Source organism: Pristis pectinata, chromosome 40, assembly GCF_009764475.1.
Source record: "Pristis pectinata isolate sPriPec2 chromosome 40, sPriPec2.1.pri, whole genome shotgun sequence".
Classification (NCBI taxonomy): Eukaryota; Metazoa; Chordata; class Chondrichthyes; order Rhinopristiformes; family Pristidae; genus Pristis; species Pristis pectinata.
The window spans coordinates 6,177,300-6,202,309 of NC_067443.1; the positions used below are offsets into that span (position 1 = coordinate 6,177,300).

At 57.9% G+C, this 25,010-nt stretch overlaps 1 protein-coding gene across 7 annotated transcripts; it reads left to right on the forward strand.

Moving 5' to 3' along the window:
• The first annotated feature begins 1,052 nt into the window (after positions 1-1,052).
• LOC127587344 (OTU domain-containing protein 7B-like) lies at positions 1,053-24,171 on the forward strand. 7 transcript variants are annotated; one of them, XM_052045600.1, is made up of 15 exons: positions 1,053-1,200; positions 8,305-8,405; positions 8,693-8,792; positions 10,107-10,305; positions 10,804-11,007; positions 14,338-14,553; positions 18,203-18,304; positions 18,454-18,581; positions 18,736-18,848; positions 19,479-19,514; positions 20,074-20,201; positions 20,563-20,712; positions 21,022-21,136; positions 22,018-22,102; positions 23,006-24,171. In XM_052045600.1, exons 4-15 carry the CDS (start codon positions 10,221-10,223, stop codon positions 24,086-24,088), a joined length of 2,445 nt encoding a protein of 814 aa, XP_051901560.1. In that variant the 5' UTR covers positions 1,053-1,200; positions 8,305-8,405; positions 8,693-8,792; positions 10,107-10,220; the 3' UTR covers positions 24,089-24,171. The 7 variants fall into 7 exon arrangements, with proteins under 7 accessions (XP_051901560.1, XP_051901562.1, XP_051901563.1 ...); XM_052045602.1 differs by having other exon boundaries at positions 23,009-24,171; XM_052045603.1 differs by having other exon boundaries at positions 10,843-11,007.
• Positions 24,172-25,010: the final 839 nt, after the last annotated feature.

Genomic DNA, 25,010 nt, shown 5'->3' on the forward strand with positions numbered 1-25,010 from the left:
AAGCCTGAAGTTTTTTTATATATATAAACATTTATTTGCTAAAAGCACTACAAAGAGACAACCAGTGTCAATACACTACATCTAACGCAGAAAAGAAGAAACTAAGCAACGACGTAACTACAGCAGAGAATGCAAACTAATACTAACGAAACACACACGCAACACTACACCCGCTAACGCAACACGCAACACTTCAAATAAGAATAGTGTTTTGTACCGTCGACGACGCACGCGATCCCCTGAGGGTCCACCGAGCGCGGAACTCAGCCAGGGCGCCGGCGGAAACCGCGGGCTCCCTCTCTAAAGGCACCCGCACGCGCAGCTGAGCGCGGAAGATGGGCAGGCAGGCAGGCCGGCCGGCCGGTACCCTCGGCCGCCCGCCCGCCGCCGCCGCGTCCCGTGGATGGCCAGCTTGGCCCGGCCCAGCAGGAGATCCTCCGCGCGCCCCGCCCAGCGCCGCACCAGGTGCCCGTGAACCAACAGCCAGGAGCCTGAGGTCCAGGTTCAGGAACGGCGACTTCCCTTCAACCATTCGGTTCTTGAAGCAACTGGGAAAACCCTAATCACCACAGCGTAGCAACATTTTGACCACCTTGCACTAAAATAGACAACTTTTTTGTCCTATTTGTGTTCTTGCTTGTAAAAATTGTGTATAATTTAAGTTTTTTCTTGCGAATGCTGCTAATCTGATGCTCTGCGCCTATGTTGCTGCTGCAGTAAGTGTTTTATTGCATGCATGTCTCTGTGCATGCCACCATAAACTTGACTTTGACTTTAATTCCACCAGGAAGGGTATATGGGGGTCCCCCTATCTAATTACGTCATGCCCTGGCCGACTATGATGCCAATCAAATGACGTCACGCCACCACTCGCGGTGACATCCCCCGCCCCACCGCCCATGACGTCGCCCGACGCTCCTCCCCCACCCGAGGTTGAGGAGCCGGCCGAGCCCGCCCACCGAGCGCGCTGATTGGCCGGTGCTCGGGGCTCACAATCCAACGTAACCCGGGGCAACCTGGGTCGGCATTGGCTGGTGGCGGCTGTCAGTCAGGTCGGGTCCTCCGGTCCAGCAGGTTCGGTTGCGCTGGGAGGAGTGAGAGGCCTCGGCGCTGCGGCCGGATCCCCGGTGCTCGATTTCCACGGCCTCACCTGCCGGCCGGCCGGCTCTGGAGCGACTGCTGACGGGAGAGGAGGGACAGGTGAGGCTCGGCGCCCGCTCCCACCGCCTCTGCAGCGGCCTTTCTACCCGCTGGGCCCCAGAAGCCTGGGGCTAGGGTTGAGGCGCGGCCCCCGGGGGCTGGGCAGGACTGAGGGGCCTTCCTGAGCCGCTCCGGGGGGGGGGGGGCCTTGAGCCAGGAGCCAGGAGCCAGTCCCCCCGGGAGGGGGGCCGTGGCTTGACCCAGGGCTGGGGTAGAGGAGGGAAGGCTAGCCTTCCCCCCCCGCCCCGCTTCCCCTCCCGCCCCGCTTTCTCCCTTCCTCCCCCCTTCTTCCCCCCCTTCTCCCCCCCTCTTCTTCCCCCCCCTTCTTCCCCCCCCCCTTCTTCCCCCCCCCCTTCTTCCCCCCCCCCTTCTTCCCCCCCCCCCCCACCACAGCCGGCAACTGGCTCCTTAAGGCTGGTTCACCGATCACCTCTGCCGTCACTGGAAGTGACTCCAGACGCAGAAAGTTTGTGGGATATTCAACCAAGGGAGGCTTCACATTGAAACTCTGGTCAGAGTCTCCAGGGTCTAACGTGCATGGAAGGCAACGGGATGGCAGCCTTCATACTTGGTGGGCCGAGTCCCCACACCATTGCTGGGGTTCACAAGCAGCTGAGGTCCTGGACTGGGTCTCTTTAAGTCATTGTATAGAGATTGTGTGATGGTGCATGGTGCTGTATCGTGATTTAAACACAGTCACAGCCTTTGGTGTGGTTAAACAGATGGCTTGCCTTCTTGCTTTAAGTTTACGTCAGCTGTGAGCACTTCATGACAAGCGATTCTTTTTAAACTTGTGTTCAAACTTTGGTTGCTTCTGTCTAACCCTGCTGCATCATAGAGCTGGGTGCAAACTTTTGCTGTAAAACAAGGGTACATTCCTCATACAAAAACAGGAAATTCTGGAAATAGACAGCAGGTCTGACAGCATCATAGAGAGGGAGATAGGCATTGATCTGAACTGTTCATGTTTTTTCCTCGGTGCTTGGAGTTTTTTCATATAGTGCATTTCTTGTGGGTGGGAACCTGTCACTGTATAACACCAGGGTGCAGTAACAGTCAGTAACTGTATAACACTGGGGTACAGTACCGGTGGGGACGGGTCTGTCGCTGTATAACATAGGGGTACAGTACTGGTGGGGTTGGGTCTGTCACTGAGTGATACTGGGGTATGGTACCGGTGGGGACGGGTCTGTCACTGTGTGATACTGGGGTACAGTACTGGTGGAGACAGGTCTGTCACTGTGTGATACTGGGGTACAGTACTGGTGGAGACAGGTCTGTCACTGTGTGATACTGGGGTACAGTACTGGTGGAGACGGGTCTGTCACTGTATAACACTGGGGTACAGCACTGGTGGGGATGGGTCTGTCACTGTATAACACTGGGGTATGGTACAGGTATGGACGGGTCTGTCGCTGTATAACACCGGGGTACGGTACTGGTGTGGACAGGTCTGTCGCTGTATAACACCACGGTACAGTACTGGTGGGGACGGGTCTGTCGCTGTATGACACTGGGGTACAGTACTGGTGGGGACGGGTCTGTCGCTATATGACACCGGGGTACAGTACCGGTGGGGATGGGTCTGTCGCTGTATAACACCGGGGTACGGTACCGGTGGGGATGGGTCTGTCGCTGTATAACACCGGGGTACGGTACCGGTGGGGACAGGTCTGTCGCTGTATAACACTGGGGTACAGTACTTGTGGGGATGGGTCTGTCACTGTATAACACTGGGGCATGGTACTGGTGTGGACGGGTCTGTCACTGTATAACACCGGGGTACGGTACTGGTGGGGACGGGTCTGTCGCTGACGGAGTTACAGTGAGACACCAATGATCAGTAGAATGATCTGCTTCTGTTTTCCTTCAACTGCCTGGAAACTTCCTAATCCATCTGCCAATCTCCTTGGGATGTCTGTGTCTGACTTTCAAGCTTGCAATACACCCTACTGCAGTGTGCATTGGACTACAGGTCCCCTGCCTGTGTGGCAGAGTGAAGGAGTAAGGTGGCAGATGGGCACTAAATGTGCCCGGGCTGAGGGTGTGGTGCTGCTCTTTAAGGTCCTGTACCTCCTGTATCTAGCCCTGTGGGCGATGTTAAAGTCACTTTAGTTTGGTTACAGGTTCTCTGTGAATCTGGAGTTTGTGGAGCCGGGAGTGACTATCCCTCCATCTTGGACACTCCGTGCAGTCCCACAACGCCCACTGAACCAGGACTGGATAGTTTGTCAGATGAAGTCACTGTAAACCTGTGGGTGGGCTCTATGTCTGTCGCTGGCTGTGGAACTGCGGTGGGGTGCCCCACACCCAATGCGCCCCTCTCTGTGGGTTGGTTGAGGGGTCGTTAGGTGTTGAGGGTGCTGACCGCTGCTTCTCTCCCGGTTTAAGATCTGTTCCAGTGTCCTGCCTATTACCTTGATCCCAGCCGAGGGTGAGGACCTGGGTTTGAAGTCTGAGAGGTTTCACCAACTGTTGCCAGCCCCTGGGACTTTGGACACTATTAGGGGTGTGAAGACCATAGTGCCCCAGTTTCAGAACCTTCTGCTGGTCTGTACCTGGCCTAACACAGCATCCTCCATCGCTTGGCTGAGACCACTTTCAAACGTATCCTTGCAAGAAGAAGAATTACTTAACGTGTCCCTACTGACTGGGCCATTGGCTGCTTGTAGGTAAAAGCAACATTCAAACCTCCCTCTGCAGATGACAAGCCACAGGGAAGGAACTCCTGTGAGGAAAAAGTTTAAATGTTTGAAGTCCCAGTTCTGAGTTGATGGCTGGAACTCGGTGTGAAGTTGGTTCTATTTGGGCTGTGCCAGAGTGAATGAGTCCCAGAGTAAATAAAGCTTCTCTTGTCAGGAAGGGATGCTGAAATAGGCCTCAGAATAGGCATCCTATCCCAACTGGGCCCGGTGCACACTGGGCAGTCACAGCAGGTGTCCCAGTAGGGGTACAGTACCGGTGGGGCTGGGTCTGTTGCTGTATAACACCGGGGTACAGTACTGGTGGGGACAAGTCTGTCACTGTATAACACCGGGGTACAGTACCGGTGGGGACAGGTCTGTTGCTGTATAACACCGGGGTACAGTACTGGTGGGAATGGGTCTGTCACTGTATAATACTAGGGTACAGTCTTGGTGAGGACTGGTCTGTCACAGTACGACACCGGGGCACGGTACCGGTGAGGACTGGTCTGTCGCAGTACGACACCGGGGCACGGTACCGGTGAGGACTGGTCTGTCGCAGTACGACACCGGGGCACGGTACCGGTGAGGACTGGTCTGTCGCAGTACGACACCGGGGCACGGTACCGGTGAGGACTGGTCTGTCGCAGTACGACACCGGGGCACGGTACCGGTGAGGACTGGTCTGTCGCAGTACGACACCGGGGCACGGTACCGGTGAGGACTGGTCTGTCGCAGTACGACACCGGGGCACGGTACCGGTGAGGACTGGTCTGTCGCAGTACGACACCGGGGCACGGTACCGGTGAGGACTGGTCTGTCGCAGTACGACACCAGGGCACGGTACCGGTGGGGATGGGTCTGTTGCAGTATGACACCGGGGCACGGTACCACTTCTGCTCTCTGCCCCCTCCTTTTAGGTATCCCTCTGCTCCAGACTAAACCCCTGCACCCATCGCCAGTCTCGGGCTGCTGCTGGACACATCCATTGGATCCAAGGGACCCAGAAACCTCTGTCGGCATCCTTGACACATCCTGCACTGGGAATGTTTGCTCAAGTTGGAATTTGCACTCAGGGAGTGGTGATGAGCCAACTGGGAGGTTCCCTTTGCCTCATTCTAACCTCGCCCTCAGCCGTGGCTTGCACCATTGCCGAAAACCAACTTCAATTTGGGACCTCTGTCTAATACCCATGGGTTTACAGCTCAATTTCACTCCTGCTGCTCCCTTCTGACTCTTTTGATGTGTTCCCAGCCATCTCGAGCCGCTTCAGCCTCTGCTGCCTGTGGTGTACGTTCGCTGCCTGTGTCAGAATTCACCCAGAGCACCTCTGACTCACCGGCTCTGTAAATGCACTCAGTGTTTGGGAGCTGCTGGGAGGGGTGGTTTGTGGTAAGCCTGTGGATGCCCGCTCTCAGCTCTCCCCCTGCTGTCTGAGCTGGTGGTGAGGTCAGAGCGGAAAGCCCGCGCTTGTACTGCCTTTGAGGCAGGCCAGGGCTGCATCCTTGCCTGCCACTGCCCCTCTGGAGAGAGGCAGAGGGGGGCTTTCTCTTCCACCCGTCCCATGGGATGTGGTTGTGGCTGGGTTTGGGGATGGGGTGGGGGGTGGTTTCTGTGTGTGCTGACCACAATCCTATTCAGAGCAGCTGAAACCTCGAGGGGAACCCAGGCAGCCCAGTGGCATAGCAGGTAGAGCCACTGCCTCAGAACGCCAGAGACCCGGGTTCGATCCTGACCTCCACCGCAGTGTGTGTGGAGTTTGTATGTTTTCCGCTGGCTTAAATTGCCCCCCTTAGTGTGTGGGCGAGAGGTAGAATCTAGGGGGAGTTGATAGGACCGTGGGTGGTCGATGGTTGACATGCTCGGTGAGCCAAGGGTCTGTTTTCTCCCCCCGCTGTCAGTGACTGCCCTCTGCCAGAGAACATAAACAAGAGGCAGTGCTCTGGCACCCACCCCTCTCTGCAATTCCTGGCAGCGTGATTCAGATTCCAGGCAGCGATCGGAGCTCCCTGCCACCGGGTGTCGAGGTCTGTCCCCCGGCTGTGTCAGACCCCGGAGATCTGCCTCTCCTGTCTCGTGCCAAAGGCCAGCCAGAACATCAGCACAGGGCCTGGGTCCCTCTGCTCTCCCTCCGCTCCCCAGCTGTCAGTCCCTTCAGTCCCTTGGCTATCTGTCCAACGTGTTTTCTGAGAAGTGGGTGAGTCAGGATCATTTTGGGAGCTCAATTATGCCCATTAACAAAATAAACACTGCTGAATCTCTGGCTCCCCACTCCCTGCCTTGGGAGTTCTGTCAGTGCACATAGAACACAGCACAGGAACAGGCCCTTTGGCCCACGATGTCTACACTGAACATGTGCCAAATTAAACGAAATCTCTTCTGCCTGCATGTGATCCACACCCCTCCATTCCCTGCACAGCCATGTGTCTGTCTAACAGCCTCTGAAACCCCTCTATCGTATCTGCCTCCACCTCCACCCCCACCTCTGGCAGCCCGTTCCAGGCACCCACCGCTCTCTGTGTACAAAACAAAAACTTGCTCCTGTAAACTTTCCCCCTAAATGCACATCCTCTAGTATTTGACATTTCCCCCCGAGGAAAAAGACACTGGCTGTTTTTGTCAATGATTTTCATATTTTTCATGAACTCCTATCAGGTCTCCCCTCAGCCTCTGCCGCTCCAGAGAAAACAACCCGAGTTTGTCCAACCTTTCCTTGTAGCTCATGCCCTTGAATTCCTCGTGAACCTCTTCTGCAAAGCCTCCACATCCTTTCTGTAACGGGGCGACCAGAACTGCACACGGTACTCCAAGTGTGGCTGAACCAAAGTTTTATACAGCTGTACGGGGAGAAAAGCATTCCCAATTCGGAGTTGTTCAAAACACAAGGGGTTGGGGCTTGGATCAGCTTTGATTCCCCGCGAAGAACGGAAGAGCTCAAGGGGCTAAATGGCCTCCTCCCATTGCCTGAGGCAGGTTAGACACGCACTGTGCTGCATTGTGTAGTTGAATAGCCTGTCCTTTGGGGATGTTTCATCCAGGCATGGGTTAACGAGAGAGAGAGAGAGCGAGCACTGGAATCTGGGATAGCAGGAGCTCGGTCCAAGGGTTAACACGAGGGGCTGGGTGGGGACAGTGAGATAGAAACGGGCGGCTCAAGTGGGGGATTCAGTCGTCGAGTTTATTGCCGTGCGCACAAGTGCGGTGAGGTACAGGTACAGTGAAAAACGTGCTTGCGGCATCATCACAGGCACCTCGGTACAGACAACACACAACATAAATTATAGAAGATAGTGAAGAGAGGAAATATAAAACTGTGTAAACAAAACTGACACAGTCAGAACCAGGTCTATTATCACTGACGTGTGTCTTGAAATTTGTTGTTTTGTGCAAGATGTAAAATTAAAATATTACAAAAATAGTGCAAGAGAGGAATAATGAGTTAGTGTTCATGGGTTCTTGACCGTTCAGAAATCTGATGGCGGAGGGGAAGAAGCTGTTCCTGAATCGTTGAGTGTGGGTCTTCAGGCTCCTGTACCTCCTCCCCAATGGTAGTAATGAGAAGAGGGCATTTTCCAGGTGGTGAGGGTCCTCAGTGATGGATGCCGCCTTCTTGAGGCGCCGCCTCTTGAGGATGACCTCGATGGTGGGGAGGGTTGTGCCCGTGAAAGAGCTGGCTGAGTCTACAACCCTCTGCAGCCCCTTGCAATCCTGTGCACTGGAGCCTTCATACCAGGCGGTGATGCAACCAGTCAGAATGCTCTCCACCGTACATCTGTAGAAATTTGCAGGAGTCTTTGGTGACGAGCCAAATCTCCTCAAACTCCTAACGAAGTAGAGCCACTGGCGTGTCTTTGTGATTGCATCAATGTGTTGGGCCCAGGACAGATCCTCTGAGATGTTGGCGCCCAGGAACTTGAAGCTGCTCACCGCTGACCCCTCAATGAGGACTGGTGTGTGTTCTCCTGACTTCCCCTTCCTGAAGTCCACAATCACTTCCTTGGTCTTGCTGACGTTGAGTGAGAGGTTGTTGTTGCAACACCACTCAACCAGCCGATCTACCTCACTCCTGTACGCCTCCTCATTGCCATCTGAGATTCTGCGAACAACAGTGGTGTCATCGGCGAATTTATAGATGGTGTTTGAGCTATTCAGAGATGTCCATGGTGCACAAGGTGATCCTTAGGGTGGTATAGATGGGCAAAGAGGTCTGCATAGATGTGGTGGGCCAAAGGTGCTGTTTCTGTGCTCTGCGGCGGCTCCCTGACTCCTGTGTGTGTTCAGTGGGGGGGAGGGGCGGAGTGTGGTCTCCCTGTACAGGGTGTAGAGTGAGGAGGGTCAGAGGGGTGCGTGGAGTGGTCTTGGGTTCGCGCGCAGCGGTGGTGTGATGGCTGCTGAGGGTCTGCACCGTGTTTGTTCACAGGTGGGTTGTCCAGCCCCTCAGAGTACTGACCGTAACTGGCTGAGGGTGAGATCGACTGGCAGGGGTGAAGTCAGCCTGTCCCCAGCAACGTGATCCTACAGGTCCAGTAAAGCGCTCTGTGTGTCCCTGTCTGTTTGTGTGTGTGTGTCCCTCTTTCTCTCTGTGTCTTCATGTAGAAACACTTACACAAATGATTACCTCTCTCCTCCTCCAAGCTTCCCCCCAGATGCTCCGGTTTCCTCCCAGATCCCAACGACATGCAGGTTGGTGCATTAATTGACCACTGTAAACTGCCCCAGTGTGTGGGTGAGGGGTAGGACCTGGGGCATTGGGTGGCGTGGGCCAGAGGGAGCGTTTTCGTTCTGACCTTTCCCTCTTCTCCTTCCAGACGGGCTGTGATCGCTGGCTGGAAAGCTCTGTGATGACGCCCTAGAGTGCTGTGGAGACTGCTCGTTGATGGTCTGCTGGCTCGACCTCGCTGTATCATGGTACGTGAGCCACGCCGCCTCCTCTTGATGGCCTCTGTCTGCTGACACTGGGGGTGGGGGGGTGGAGGGGAGTCTGTCCCCAGTACAGTGTCAAACGTACGGAGCCTGGGTAGAACCATTCAGATATCTCGGACCCTTCCTTGGTTCACCCATAGAACAGGCCCTTCGGCCCACCATGTTGTGCCAAACCAATTAAATGCTTAACTAAACTAATCCCTTCTCCCTGCACAATGTTCATATTGCTCCATTCTCTGCACGTTCACGTGAGTCCCTTAAATACGTCTCTCGTATCTGCCTCCACCATCAGCCCTGGCGGCACATTCCAGGCACCCACCGCTCTGTAAAAACATCTCCTTTGAACTTGCCCCCTTTCACCTTAAATGCATGCTTCTTGTATTAAATGTTGCAACCCTGGGGAGAAAGATATCAGCTGCCTCTCGATCTTAAAAACTTCTCGCCCTCCGCTGCTCCAGAGAAAACAACCCAAGTTTGTCCAACCTCTCCTTATAGCTCATGCTTTCTAACCCAGGCAGCATCCTGGTGAACCTCCTCTGCACCCTCCCCAAAGCCTGCACGTCCTTCCTGTAATGGGGTGACCAGAATTGAATGCAGTACTCCAGATGCAGCCTGACCAGAGTTTTATAAGGCTGCAACGTAACTTCCTGAGTCTAGAACGATGCCTCGACTAATAAGAGCAAACCTTCTTGACCAACCCATCAACCTGTGCCCGCACCATCGAGCTCCCCCTTGCTCTCCGTCTCCCCTGTCCCTCCCGCTCCAGAGTCTGACATACACTCTGAACGTCCTGTACTCTCGCCGACACAGTGGCGCAGTGGGTAAAGTGACCATCTCACGGCTCCAGGGACCCCGGTTCAATCCCAACCTCTGGCACTGTGTGTGTGTCTAGTCTGCACGTTCTCCCTATGACCATGTGGGTTCCCCCCGGGTGCTCCAGTTCCCTTCCACGTCCCAACGACGTGCGGCTTGGTAGGCGAATTGGCCACTATGATTTGCCCCCCCCCCAAGTGTGTGGCTGAGGGGCAGAATCTGGGGAGAGTTGACGGGAATGTGGGGAGAATAAAATGGGATTGGTGGGCCAAAAAGCCTGTTCTGTGTGACTCCGTAACGTTACTTCCCGGGTTTTCTCTGAACCCCCTGGGATTGGGTGCCTGCTCTCCCCAAATTCCGGGAGATTGGACCACATGTAAGAGATGCCTTCCACTGGAGTCTGATCCGCTGGGCGATCCGGCCTTGCCTTCCCACTTGTGGTTGATTTCCTGGTCTCTCTCTCCCCGTTTTTTTTCCTTCCCCCAGTGACCTGCCGTGTGGAGGATCCCACGGGCTGTCCTCGGGCCAGCGGGCCATGGATTGACCTCTGACCCGTCCGGATGCAGAGCTGGCGAGCGAGCGGTGGGACTTCATGATCACATGACTCTCGACATGGATACCGTCCTGTCAGACTTTGTGCGCTCGACGGGGGCGGAGCCTGGATTGGCACGGGATCTGCTCGAAGGTGAGAGGTCCCTGGGGCGGGGAAAGCTTGTGGTTCCGATATCCCCGTATCTGCCGGCTCGTCCCACGGCCCTGTGTTAATTCCCACAGCTCGGAGCCCTTTATTGATACCAAGCTAATCCCACTCTCCCTATATCTCAGTATCAATGCCAAATTAATCCCACTCGCCCTGTATCCCAGTATCAATGCCAATCTAATCCCACTCACCCTGTATCCTAGTATCAATGCCAAGCTAAGCCCAGTGCCCTGTTCTCTCTCCGTATTCCTGTATCAACAACTTAACCCCAGCTTCCTGTGTCCCAGTATCAATGCTAAATTAATCCCACTACCCCCTTCTCTCCTTATATATCCCGGCATCAAACATCCCAATTGCTCACTCTCCCAGTATCCCAATCCCCAATCCCACTGTCCCTCTCTGCATCCCGATCCTGGTCGCACTCCCTCCCTGCATCGCTGCAGAGCTCCTTCCAATGACACATTTCTCTGCCCCCGGTCCCAGCAAACGCTGCCGGTGTGACGGCCTCCGCTCGCCCCGCAGGTAAGAACTGGGACCTGACGGCGGCTCTCAGCGACTTCGAGCAGCTCCGGCAGGTGAACGGCGGCAACCTGCCCTACGCCTTCAACGAGGGGCGCGGGGTCAAAGCGCAGGATAAGGAGCGGCCGCCAAGACCCCCGCTGCAGCGGCCGGAGGAGGCCGGGCAAGGTAAGGGGGCAGCGGAGGGTCCTGGGTATGTGGGGGGGGGGAGAGAGAGGGTGAAGGCATGGGGCTAGGATCAGTGTGGGGGGGTGGGGTGGAGAACTTGGGCTGTGATCGACTCCCAGGGTTTGAAGCCCCCACCTTGTAATTCCTCCTCCCATCCACTGAGGGGGGGAGGGAGGGGGGATGTGACGTCAGGATAGACCATTCGACCCCTCAAGGCCGTTCCACCATTCAGTAAGACCTGTCCTTGGCCTCAGTTCCACACTCCTCCCCTTGACCCCTGCAGATCCCGTGGACAGATTCCCAGTTTCTTTTTTTCCTGAGACTGTGGCCCTCCGCACTCCCCTCAACGATGGGAGACGGTCTCGAAGCCTGAATTGTCCTGGGCCCAGCCATTGCTACTACATCGGTGACTTCCCTTCCACCGTAAGGTGGGGACGTTCACTGATGACTGCACAACGTTCAGTTCTCTCGCTCCCTGAAGGAGCCCGTGACTGTGCACAGCAGGCCCTGGACAAAATTCGGGTAGGGGCTGATGAGTGGCAAGTTAACATTTGTACCACAGAAGTACCATTGAATGTTAAGGGGAGGTGGTAAGACAGAGTCTTGCCTCATTCAGGGCATTATCATTGCCCAGTCAGTCCCACGTCATCAATGTCCTGGGGTCTCCATTGACTGGACCTTACCATAGAACATTACCGCACAGAAAACAGGCCATTCGGCCCTTCTAGTCTGTGCTGAAACGTTATTCCGCTAGTTCCATTGACCTGCACCCAGTCCATAACCCTCCAGACCTCTCCCGTCCATGTATCTATCCAATTTATTCCTAAAACTTAAGAGTGAGCCCGCATTTACCACGTCAGATGGCAGCTCGTTCCACACTCCCACCACTCTCTGAGTGAAGAAGTTCCCCCTAATGTTCCCGCTAAACCTTTCCCCTTTCACCCTAAAGCCATGTTCTCTCGTACTTATCTCTCCTAATCTAGGTGGAAAGAACCTACTCGCATTTACTCTGTCTATACCCCTCATAATTTTGTAAATCTCTATCAAATCTCCCCTCATTCTTCTGCGCTCCAAGGAATAAAGTCCTAACCTGTTCAGTCTTTCCCTGTAACTCAACCCCTGAAGACCCGGCAACATTCTAGTAAATCTTCTCTGCACTCTTTCAATTTTACTGATATCCTTCCTATAAGTTAGGTGACCAGAACTGCACACAATTCTCCAAATTTGGCCTCACCAATGTCTTATACAACCTCACCATAACATCCCAACTCCTATACTCAATACTTTGATTTATGATGTACACACATACTGGGGCTACGAGAGCAAGTCAGAGGCTGTGGGTGAGTGACTCGCCTCCTGACGCCCCATGGCCATTCCACCATTTGCAAGGCACAAGTCAGGAGTCCCCTCGCCTGGGTGTGTGTGGCTCCGACAACTCTCGGGAGGCTCAACACCTTCTGGGGCAGAGCAGCCCCCTCGATTGGCACCCCATCCACCTCCCACCCCCAAACACTCCCTCCCTCCCACCGCAATGGCTGCACCACCTACCAAATGCATCGAGGTTACTCGCCCCGGGGCTACTCTGACAGCACCTCCCAAAAGCCCACTCCCTCTCCCGCCGAGGGCAGCAAGTGCAAGGGAACACCACCACCCGCTGGTTCCCCTTTCTGGTCACCACCCCCGACTTGGGAATACGTCAGCCGTTCCTTCACCGTCGCCGGGTCTAAATCCTGGAACGTCCTCCCCACTAGCAGTGTGGGAGCGTCTTCTCCATGTGGACTGTGGTGGTCCGAGGAGGTGACTTGCTCCCCCCCACCTTCTCGATCAATGAATGCCCTTCTTCCAAGTGAAGGCCACAGCTTTTTGGGGGGGGGGCGGGGGGGAGAAACAATTAGAAACAAAGCTGCCTCCGAATTGTGTTACAGATGGACATATCCCATCCTCGATTCCAGTGAGCAGAGTCCCAACCTCGTTGACCATCTCTCTGCATCCCAGAAACTGACCCAGTGTACCTTCCCTCAGCTGTCTCCAATGGAAGCCTGCCCTCCGTAAGAACTAGGAGCAGGAGGAGGCCATCCGGCCCATCAAGCCTGCTACACCATTCAATAAGATCATGGCTGATCTGGCCGTGGATTCAGATCCACTACCCGCCTTTTCCCCATAACCCTTAATTCCCTATCTATGCAAAAATCTATCCAACTGTGTCTTAAATGTATTTAATGAGGTAGCCTCCACTGCTTCCCCGGGCAGAGAGTTCCACAGATTCACTGCTCTGTGGGGGAAAACTGTTTCTCCTCATCTCCGTCCTAAATCTCCTCCCACCGGATCTTGAGGCTGTGTCCCCTAGTTCTAGTCTCTGAGGTCAGTAGCCTGTTCAAGTGGTAGAGAGGCAAAGGGGTTAGTAGTGAAGAGGAGGGGGGTTTGCAGATGTGGGAGTTAAGCTGGGGGGGGGGGTGCAGGTAAATGAGGGACGGAAGGGGTTAAATTGGGGGGAGAGAGTGAAGTGGGAAGGAATGGGTGTAGAGGGGGGCATCTGGAAGATGAGAGGGGGAATAGGAATTGGGTGGGGCTGGAGACGGAAGGAAGGGGCGAGGTGGAGGAGAGGGGCTTTGGGTGGGGATGAGGAGAGGGTACAGGAGGTGGGGCTGGGCAGGAGGGTGCAGAAGGTGGGGGGGAGGAAAGTTGGAGGGAACTAGGATGGTGGGAGGGAACGATTAGGCGAGGGGGAAGGAAATGGTGTGGCGGTGGGGTCTGGCAGATGGGTGGGTGGGGGGGTGAGCAGAGGCGGGGAGAAGGGTTGCAGGAGGCAGGCTTTGGGTGGGGAGGGGTTTGCAGAGTTGGGGGTTAAGGTGGGGATGGAGAGGAGGGTGAGGGGGTGTGGAAGGTGAGGGGAGGAAGGGGTCATTGGGAATGGGGTCTGGAAGATCGATGGGGACGGTGAGAGGGTTGGGGGGGTTGGCTGGGGACGGAGAGAGGGTTGGGGGGGTTGGCTGGGGACGGAGAGAGGGTTGGGGGGGTTGGCTGGGGACGGAGAGAGGGTTGGGGGGGTTGGCTGGGGACGGAGAGAGGGTGGGGGGGTTGGCTGGGGACGGTGAGGGGGCTGCAGAAGGTGGATGAGACTGACTTTGGGTGAGGATCGAGGGGGTGGGGGGAGAGGTTTAGGTGGGGAGGGGCTGTAGAAGGATGGATGGGGGTGGGAGGAGGAGCTGCAGACGGTGGGTGGTTATGGCGAGGGAGGGGGTGGGAAGGTCGTTGGGGGTGCTGGGGGGGAGGTTTAGGCGGGGAGGGGGCGTCCCGTGCCCTGTAACCGGGCTATCTGGTCCCGCGCAGAGAAGCGGCTGACTCGGGGTATCTCCCACGCCAGCTCCACCATCGTGTCGCTGGCCCGCTCCCACATGTCCAGTAACGGGAACGGCGAGCACTCCCTGGAGACGCCCATCTGCACCTTCCAGCTGCCAGACCTGACTGTGTACCGGGAGCAGTTCCGCAGCTTCATCGAGCGCGACCTCATCGAGCAGTCCATGCTGGTCGCCCTGGAACAGGCAGGTAAGTTCCTCCCTCCCTTCCTTTCCCCACAGGGTGTGTGTGCGGTGTTTGCATGTTCTCCCTGTGACGGGTGGGTTTGGTAAATTGGTTTATTATTGTCACGTGTACCGAGGTGCAGTGGAAAACTTTGTTTTGCATGTCGTCCATACAGATTGTTTTGTCACAACAGTACATCGAGGAAGTACTAGGGAAAAGCAATAACCGAATGCTGAAGATGGTATTGCTGTTACAGAGAGTGCAGTGCAGGCAGACAGTAAGGTTCAAGGCTGTAATGAGGTAGATTGTGAGGTCAAGAGTCCATCGTCATACTAGGGACCCGTTCAATAGTCTTATAACAGCGGGATAGAAGCTGTCCTTGAGCCTGGTGGTACGTGCTTTCAGGCTTTTGTATCTTCTGCCCGATGGGAGGGGGGAGAAGAGAGAATGTGGTGGGTGGGGTCTTTGATTATGCCGGCTGCTTTCCCGAGGTAGTCCACGGAGGGGAGCCTGGTTTCCGTGATGTGCTGAGCTGTGTCCACGCTGTTGAGCTGTTATCCCCCTGGGTGCTCCGGTTTTCTCCCACATCCCAAATGACCTGTGGGTCGGGTGGGTTAATCGGCTGCTGTAAGTTGTCCCCCTGGTGTGTGTGTGAGAATGGAGCAGTGGGTGGGCGGGGGATTTGAGAGGCAGGTGAGAGGTCACAGGGAGATAAGTTGGGGGGGGGAGGGGGGAATGGGATTGGTCTGATGAGCTACGTTACCTCCTGCATTGTGTGAAAATGTGATGGTGCTGCGTGTCCCGTAGTACCTCATGCTGCGATGTGGCATGGCTGCCCTACCTCCGCACGCCTGGGTGTGTACACTGAGCACAAGTTGCTGCCTGCCATTGTAGTCGTACAACACAAACAGGCACGTCGGCCTGTGGTAAGACAAGTTCGAAAGGTCTCGAAGGGCGAGGACTCTGGACACAGTCTTTGGGGTTAAAATGATTTATTTATAAAAGACAAACACGGGATAGGATAAACAGGAACGAATGCACACATACACACTCGCACACGGTGATGGTGAACGTGGGGGAGAGTCACAACAAGGGTGAGATGCGTGCGTGAGCACCCACCCCAAACTTGGTACAAACGATCAAGGAAGAAACAATACACCCCTCGACTCAGTGCAGGCACGGCTCTCTGGTCCTAGGGAACCTTAACTAATCTCTCTTAAGCAGTGCACAGCTTACCTCGGCGTCCCTCGGAGACAAAAGAGGAAGAACCAAGCACGTGCGGCACGCTTTATAGTGCTGGAGGGCTGGGGGTGGTCCAGCCCAGGTAGTTCAAGAGAGCCAATGGTCAGGTGTGCCTGGATGGGTGGGGGTGGAGCCAAACCTTGATTGACAGTGGTGTCTTCTGACCAGATGGGGGTCAGTGTTGTCATGTGACAGCCACAGCCCTCCACAATACAAGGCCCAGCCCATCCATGCAGACTAAAGTGTCTACGCAAGCCGGTCCTGCTAAACCTTTCTTGTCCATGTACCCATCCAAGTGTCTTTTAAACATGTGTACCTGCTTCTGCCACTTCCTCGTTTGATGTACCCACCACCCTCTGTGTGGGGAGACCTGCCCCTCGGGTCCCCTTTAATTCCTTCCTCTCTCTGCTTATGCCCTCCAGTTTTAGATTCCCCTTACCCTGGGGGGGGGGGGGGGGGGGAAGACTGTGCAACCATCCACCTTGTGTACGCACCCCTCATGATTTTATTCACCTCTACCGGGTCACCCCTCAGCCTCAGTCACCCCCAAAGTCAGGTTTATTGTCATTTGCATGAGTACAGGTGCAATGAAAACTTTACTTGCAGCAGCATCCCAGGCGCAGAGCATCAGATAAGCAGCATTCACAAGAAAAACACAAATTAAACATAAATTATACAGCTGTATAAGTAGCTGTTCCTGAACCTGGTGGTGTGGGACTTCAGGCTTCTGTACCTCCTGCCCGATGGCAGCTGCGAGAAGATGGCACGGCCCGGATGGTGGGGATCTTTGATACAGGGAAAACAGTCCCAGCCTATCCAGTCCTGGCAATATCCTCGTGAATCTCTTCTGCACTCCCTTGAGCTTGTCCCTCGCTCCTCCCTGCTGCAGGGGAATTCACTTGAGAGAAATCAGTCACCCTCAAGTCCAGGGAACACCGGCCAAGCCCAGAGGTGCTAGGGAAATTCAGGCATTGGCTGCTTTCCTGCAGTTTAATGGCTGGGACTATCACTGCTGCTCCATTGCATTGGGGATTTTCTCTCTCACTTAGAACCGGGACATTAAATCAGTCCGAGGGCAGGGCTCCCCTCCACGCACCGAGGGCAGGCGACGGTAGTTGAAAGGCTTCGCTGTGGGGGGGAGACCAGACAGAAGCAAGAGCCCGCGGGAGCAGCTTGTAAGCTGCCACGTATTGCAAATGATGAACGGGTCTCCCCTTCGCCCAGGTCAGCTCCTCGCCGGCTGATGAGGGAGGGTGGTGGGGTCCATTCACCTCTGGGGGAAGTGGGGGAACGTGCCCCGTGATCCCCCAGACAGTCCAGCCCCTTCATCACCGTGTCCCAGTACACAGTGGATCTGCTACAGGGCGGTGCGGCCGACACCAAGGATCTCTGAGAAGCCCAAGTCTGGCACTCCCTCTGCCCCTTCAGTGTGGGTACAGTGCTCCCCTGGCTCTGCCTACTCCTTGGGAGGGTCTTACGGGGGGGGGGGGGGGTGGGGGTGGTCCCTGGAATCTCCCCCTCGGGTGGGATCAGTTACGGTGCTCCCTGCACTCTTGGGGGAGGGGGGGCGGTGGTGGTGGTGGTGTTATGAAACAGATGTGGGGTCTCAAAAGGCAAGGACTCCGAACACAGTTTGGCAGTAAATGTTTTATTTACAAAAAACTAGTGGGGAAAATGGTAACAGGACTAACACACACGCACGGTTTATAGCGAGCGAGGGGAAATTGCAATGGGGGTAACACACACGCACACACTACATACGATCAAGGAAAAGTAATACAATACCCGCCACCCCTTGACTCAGTGTAGGCATGGCTCTATGCTACTAGGGACACTAACTAAAAAGCTCCCAACCCTTTAACAGTGCCCACCTCACCAACTATTTCGAAGATGGCAAAAGAGTGAGCCAAATGCACGTGGCACCCTTTATTAGTGCTGAGGGGGGGCCCAGTGCCAGCAAGGACTAATCAATCACAAAGGCCAATGGTCAGGTGTGCGCTGATGGGTGGGACGGGGCCAAACCTTGATTGGCAGTGGTGTATCTTCTGACCAGGTAGGGGGCAGTGCTGTCACGTGACAGCCACACCCCTCCATAATACAGGGGGTCACGGTGCACCCCGATCTCTGTCCCCTGCTGCATCACTGCCGACCTCTCCATGTCCTGTTGAGGGTCAGTGTGGGCTCTCCCTGTGGATATTTCCAACCGTACAGGCATCTAAATGCTTTTTGGCTCTGCTGTGGGTTGGGGGGGAGGGGAGTGGTTGGGGGGGAGACGGAGGAAAGTCGGGGGAGAGATACAGAGGAGGTGGTGCGGAGATGAGTGAGGAACAGGTACGGGAGGGAGGAGCTGTGCATGGGATGGGAAGGGGGGGGGGGGCATTGCTGACATGAATTGCCCTGATTTTCTGCCCCTTGTGTTCCAACCCCACAGGTCGGCTGAACTGGTGGGCACAGGTGGATGCTGGCTGCCAGCGCCTACTCCCCCTCGCCACCACTGGCGATGGCAACTGCCTGCTTCACGCTGCTTCCCTGGGTGAGTGACCCTTCCCCGTCCCTCCCCCCCCACCCCCCCCAGGAAGCCGGTCCAAGTCGCGCACCAGGGAGAGTCTCTCTCACCGAGCCGGGTGTCGTCGGGGGGCCCCGTCTGCCGGGATGTGTAATCACCTGGCCTTTTGTTCGCAGGGATGTGGGGGTTCCACGACCGGGATCTGATGCTGAGGAAGGCCCTGTACTCCACCATGGGCAGAGGGGCGGAGAAAGAGGCACTGAAGAGGAGGTGGAGGTGGCAGCAGGCACAGCAGAACAAGGAGGTAAACTGTTCCCCTCCCACCCCCTCCCCCCGCGCTCCCCCCTTCAAACACAACAGAACAAGGAGCTAAAACAGCTCCCTATCCGCGCCCTGCCCACACGAGCTGTGGTGTTGTGCCCCTGTGCCCGCTGACGCTTGTTCCTCTGCCCCCGCAGTCGGGCCTGGTGTACACGGAGGAGGAGTGGCAGAAGGAATGGTACGAGCTGATCAAGTTGGCGTCCAGCCAGCCGCGCATTCACTACGGCAGCAACGGCAATGGCTGTGGAGGGTAGGTGGTGGCGGGGTGGGGGCTGTGTGATAGAGCCCGAGGGGAGTGGGTGGGTGGGGGCTGTGTGTCGGAGCCCGAGGGGAGTGGGTGGGTGGGGGCTGTGTGTCGGAGCCCGAGGGGAGTGGGTGGGGAGGGGTAGATAGTGGGGAGGGGCTGCTGGTTCACGTGTGTGGAATCCGGGTCACACACTCCCTCACTGTTCTGGGGTAACTGTGGCGGGGGAGGGGTGGGGGCAGAGAACCCCTCCCACCCCTGGTCCTGGGGTAACCGTGGTGTGTGTGGGGGGGGGGGGGAGGGGCCAGAGGACCCCCCTCCCACCCCTGGTCCTGGGGTAACTGTCGAGGGGGAGGCTGGGCTGTGCGGCATTGGTGTTGGACAGGTGAGGCGGGAGACCCCCTGGTCCAGGGATACCAGTGTTTTGGGGGGTGGGTGTTGCAGGTGGAGGGGTTATAGAGACCAATGGGGTGAGAGGGATTTCGGGGACCCACCCCCCCCTCCCCCCCCCGGACCAGTAATACTTTGAGGGAGGGGAGGGGCTGAGGGTAGAGCCCCTGGGGTAACCGAGTTTGGGGGAGGGGGCTAGGGGTTTGGTAGGTGGGGCGATGCTCACCTGTTTTCTCCCTCTTCCAGGAGAATGGTGACAGCAACCTTCCCAGCGTTGAACAGGCAAGTCCGCATCCTCGGGGAGCCGCGTCCTATCGGGCTCGGAAACACAGTAAACCTGCATTCCCGTAGCGCCTGCCCGTCCCTTCGGTTTCGGGTGACATTCCCCTGATCTCACTCCCACCGGTCACCTCCTCACGAGCGAGCGGTATCTCCTCTGCTCTGGAGCCCACGCATCTGGAGGTGGGGAGGGCCCAGAAAGGGGGTGGGGGCCTTGGATCTCAACACCAGGTGCCCCGGTTCGATCCCAACCTCCGGCGCTGACTGTGTGGAGTTTGCACGTTCTCCCTGTGACCAACTGGGTTTCCCCTGGTGCTTTGGTCTACCCCAACATCCCAGCGGGGTGCAGGGTCGATGGGTTAGGTAGGAGGCTCCTGAGAGAGAGTAGGCGTGAAGTGGGATTGTTCTGAGAGCTGGCAGAGACTCGAGGGGCCAAATGGTCTCGCGCCGTAAGAGAATCTCGGGGTGGTGCTTGTGGACGCTGGGACTCGGATGCCGCCTTCACGCGCAGGGAGGGAGGTTGTGTCAGTCGGCACGTTTAACGCAAGGGTGTCGGTTACAGTGTGGACGGCACCGAGGAGCCGGTGTACGAGAGCCTGGAGGAGTTCCACGTCTTCGTCCTGGCGCACGTGCTGCGGAGGCCCATCGTGGTGGTGGCGGACACCATGCTCAGAGACTCGGGCGGAGAAGGTGAAGCTCCCTCCGCACCGTCCCATCACACACTCCCGGGGTCAGACACAGAGTGAAACTCCTTCCACACCGTCCCATCACACACTCCCCAGGGTCAGACACAGAGTGAAGCTCCCTCTACGCTGTCCCATCACACACCCCCAGGGTCAGATGCAGAGTGAAGCTCCCTCTACACTCCCTCCACTGAGTTCTACTCCCTTGCAATTTAACTGTGGGAGGTGCCTTGCTATGTAGGTGGGTGGGGTGGGGTTGGTGTGTGGGAGGGTCTCTGTGCGGTAAGGCCAGGTTTCCGGCTGACTTTTCGGACTCCCGGTATTCCCACTCCCTTCACTGACTGCCAATCCCTGTGTTCGGTTTCCAGCCTTTGCCCCGATACCGTTTGGTGGCATTTACCTGCCTCTTGAGGTCCCAGCGAGCAAGTGTCACCGGTTACCCCTGGTCCTGGCCTACGATCAAGCCCACTTCTCCGCCCTGGTCTCCATGGAGCAGCGGGAGCCCAACAAAGAGCAAGGTAGCTGTTCGCGCGTCGTCCCAACGTGATCTGGGCAACCCCACCGCCCCCTCGATTTGGGGGGGGGGGGGGAGGAGATGGGGGTGCAACCAAATATTTTGCTTCGCTGGTTAAGGGAACGCTGACAAGAGCCAACCAAATGGGTCTGGAGACGCGCACAGTCAGCCCTGGGTCGCAGATGTAACGGTGGGATCACAAACTACTTAACTAATTATTGTGGGCTACTAAATCTAAATTCTGTACTTGCCGGGGTCAAGGGGATGTCTGCATGTAGCAACAGTTTCTTAATCCCCTTCTGCCCCTCTCCAGCCGTCATCCCCCTGACTGATTCCGAATACAAGCTGCTTCCAGTTCACTTTGCCGTGGACCCCGGGAAGGACTGGGAGTGGGGCCGAGATGACAACGACAATGAACGGTTGGCCAGGTACGATCCCGGAACCGGTGCAGACCTCCCGCTCCACCTCGGCTTCCCTTTCCCAGATCGCGGGATTCCATCCGCCAAGTGACACCACCCCACCTCCCCCCCCCCCCCCCCCCCCCCCCAAGCTAAACCTCCCCTCCCTAATTCAATGTTCTTGGTGTGGTGCAGGGATGTGGCTGAACACGATGCCCATTGCAGTCGAATAGCTGCTATTTTCTAAAATCCGAAGCAGCGAACGATATGCTGGGGTCTTGACCCTAAACATCGACAGTTCCCCCCCACCCCACCACAGATGCTGCTCGACCCGCTGAGTTCCTCCAGCAGATGGTTTGTCGCTCCAGATTCCAGCTTCTGCAGTCTGCTGTGTCTCTCTGTCTCTGTCTCTCTCTCCTCCCCCCCCCCCCCCCCCCCCATCGTGGGCATCACTCCGCCCTCGCCCCCTTCTCCCCCTCCCTGCCTCCAAGAGACGGGAAGTGTTCACCGAACCCTGGTTGTCATTGAGGGTGCTGCCCTCCCCTTTAAGAGGGAGATGGGGGGGGGGGGCAAACATTCCTTCTCAGAGGGCATGCAATCTTCCTCAAAGGCGGTGGGAGCAGAGCCTGTGAACGCGGTCGGGGAGTGGGACAGGATCCTGGTGGGCGAGGGGGTCAGCAGGAGACGAGGTTACAGTGAGATCGGCCACGATCCGAGTAAATGAAGCGGCCGTCTCGTGGGTCTGGGCTCCTGTACCTTGGTTCTAACCCTTTGGGGGAGGGAGCCCCTTGAAGGGCTTTGTTCTCCTGTTCCCTCATGGGGCTGGTATTTGTAGGGGAGGGGTATTTGTGGATGGGGGACGGTTCCTGTGTGACTGTTGCCCTGTTTTATATCTCCTCCGCCCCCCCCAGTGTGAACATCTCCCTAGAAGCCAAGCTACATCTACTGCACTCCTACATGAACGTGACCTGGATACAGGTGCCCTGCGAGACGCGGGTAAGAGTCGTCTCCGCCCGGACTCCCGCGTTGCCTCGCCGCCGGCTTCCCCTCCGCGGACCCTGACCCTTGCAACCCCCACCTCCACCCCAAAAGCTCCTGACTGCACCTTGACTTCGAACCTGACCCATGCCCCACAGGTATCAGCGGACATGGCACCTGTCGTCACAACTCCAGCGCAGCGCCACAACCCCCTCCCTCTGGTCTCAGGCTGCTTGCCAGGACAAGAGTGTCCCTGGTTGTCATTAAGGGTGCAGCCCTCCCCTTTAAGAGCTGGCTTTCTCTGGGAGGAGAGAGAGAGAGGGTGGGGGGAGAGAGAGCGCAGAAGAACGGAGGGCTTCCGAGAGTCGCTCGCTGTGTGTAAGAGAGACTCGTCTCATTAAAGTCTAACAGCCCTCTTTGTTTTTAGCCGCCCCCCCTCTTTGGGTGCAGGGGGGAAGATGATGTTCTTTCACCCTGCGTCCCTCGTGATTTTATACATCTCTATCAGGTCACCTCTCACGTTCCAGGGAATAAAGTCCCAATCTATGTAGCCTCTCCCTGTAGCTCAGGCCCCGAAGTCCAGGCAACATCCTGGTAAATCATTTCTGCGCTCTTTCCAGTGTAATCCCCAAGGCACAGACCAGGTGCTGGTGATGGGCCTGAGTGTGGGTGGGTACTTGGCATGGACCGGTGGCTCCTTGCCGGTTGACTCTCTCTCTCTCTCTCTACTACATCTACCGCGGTTCCCCCATCGATCCCCCTCCACTAAGGCACGGAACAAATCGATGCTGGCTTCCTGTACCCCCCCTCCCCCCCAACACTGTCCTCCAGCCCTGGCCCTTCGGCCCTTCCTCCCCGCCCTGTCCCTGCAGCCAGAGGGGCCCCTCCTGCGTTGACCAGCCCCCTGCCTTGTGTCGCCAGCAGGCCCCCCTGGCTCAGCCCGAGTCTCCCAGCGCCTCGGGAGGGGACGACGGCCGCTCGGTGGCCGAGTCGGGCGAGTCGGACAAGGAGTCGGTCTGCAGCGGCTCCAACGGCGGCGGCGGCGGGGGCCGGGACCGGGACAAGTGCCGCCGAGACAAGGAGAGCAGGAGGGCCGAGTCGGTGGCCAACAAGCTGGGCAGCTTCGGCAAGAGCCTGGGCAGCAAACTGCGGCGGAACATGGGCTTCATGCACGGCAAGGGGGGCCGGGGAGGGTCGGGGTCGGGGTCCGGCTCCGGGTCCGGCTCCGGCTCCGGGACCGGGGGCGGGGGTCCGGACAAGGGCAGGAAGAAAGGGTCGCTGAAGGGGCAGAAGGGGGGCTCCCCGGCCGGGACGGGGTCGGGGTCCGGGTCCGGGACCGGGACCGGGGTCTCGCCCAGCCCGGGGCCCGAGGGGGGCCCGTACGGCAGCGACGTCCAGCTCAGCCTCAGCATCCTGCGGGCCGCCCTGCAGGGCGAGCGCAAGTTCATCTTCACCGGGCTGCTGAGCGCCAGCCACCGGCACCCCTTCCAGGAGGAGATGATCCAGCGCTACCTGAGCGACGCCGAGGGCCGCTTCCTCGCCGAGCAGGAGGCGGCCAGGGAAGAAATCCAGCCCGCGGCTCCTCCGGAAGGACTAGGCCTCGCCCAGGCCCCGGACTCTCCCGCCAGCCCTGCCCAGCAGCAGCAGCAGCGGCCGCCGGGACTGCTGAGCATCCCCAGGCCCACCCTGGTCCCCGACGCTCGGCGGCAGCTGGCCGGGGGTTCGAGGCCCTGCGGCCGGGAGCGCGGGCGGCTGGAAGCGGCGGTGGCGGCGGCGGCGGAGGAGGAGGGGCAGGAGGAGGAGGAGGGGGGGGAGGAGGTGGGGGACGGGGCAGGGCCCGGGGACGGGGCCCCCCGCCCGGCGCAGCCCCCCGTTCACCAGACCAAGTGCCGGCAGCTCAACTGCACCTTCTACGGGCACCCGGAGACGGGCAACTACTGTTCCTGCTGCTACCGGGAGCAGCTGCGCCGGAGGCAGCGCGACGGCCTCCCGCACCAGCTCTGAGCCCCGGGGAGGGGGGGTCCCACCCCCGGCCCTAGGGGTCTCACCCCCGGCTACCCTCTCCCCGCTCTCCTCTCGCTCTACCCCCCTCCTCACCAGTCCCGACTCTCCCTCTCCCCTCCCTCTTATCACACTCCCCTCCCTCCCTCCTCTCCCACTCCCCTCCCTCCCTCCCTCCTCTCCCTCCTCTCCCCTCCCTCCTCTCCCTCTCCCCTCCCTCCTCTCCCTCCTCTCCCCTCCCTCCTCTCCCTCTCTCCCTCCCTCCTCTCCCCTCCCTCCTCTCCCCTCCCTCCCTCCTCTCCCTCTCCCCTCCCTCCCTCCTCTCCCTCTCCCCTCCCTCCCTCCTTCCTCTCCCTCTCCCCTCCCTCCCTCTCCCCTCCCTCCCTCCTCTCCTCCTCTCCCCTCCTCCTCTCCCTCTCCCCTCCCTCCCTCCTCTCCCTCTCCCCTCCCTCCCTCCTTCCTCTCCCTCTCCCCTCCCTCCCTCCTCTCCCTCTCCCCTCCCTCCCTCCTTCCTCTCCCTCTCCCCTCCCTCCCTCTCCCCTCCCTCCCTCCTCTCCCTCCTCTCCCCTCCCTCCTCTCCCTCTCCCCTCCCTCCCTCCTCTCCCTCTCCCCTCCCTCCCTCCTTCCTCTCCCTCTCCCCTCCCTCCCTCCTCTCCCCTCCCTCCTCTCCCTCTCCCCTCCCTCCCTCCTTCCTCTCCCTCTCCCCTCCCTCCCTCCTTCCTCTCCCTCTCCCCTCCCTCCCTCTCCCCTCCCTCCCTCCCTCTCCCCTCCCTCCCTCCCTCTCCCCTCCCTCCCTCCTCTCCCCTCCCTCCCTCCCTCCTCTCCCCTCCCTCCCTCCCTCCTCTCCCCTCCCTCCCTCCCTCCTCTCCCCTCCCTCCCTCCCTCCTCTCCCCTCCCCCTCTCCCCTCCCTCCCTCCTCTCCCTC

Excerpts from the sequence above, each read along its gene's own strand:
- LOC127587344 (XM_052045600.1), top strand. The coding sequence starts at position 10,221 with ATGACTCTCGACATGGATACCGTCCTGTCAGACTTTGTGCGCTCGACG. Across the intron at positions 18,582-18,735 it reads AGGCACAGCAGAACAAGGAG|TCGGGCCTGGTGTACACGGA; the intron begins GTAAACTGTTCC and ends CTGCCCCCGCAG. Across the intron at positions 20,202-20,562 it reads CAGAGACTCGGGCGGAGAAG|CCTTTGCCCCGATACCGTTT; the intron begins GTGAAGCTCCCT and ends TTCGGTTTCCAG.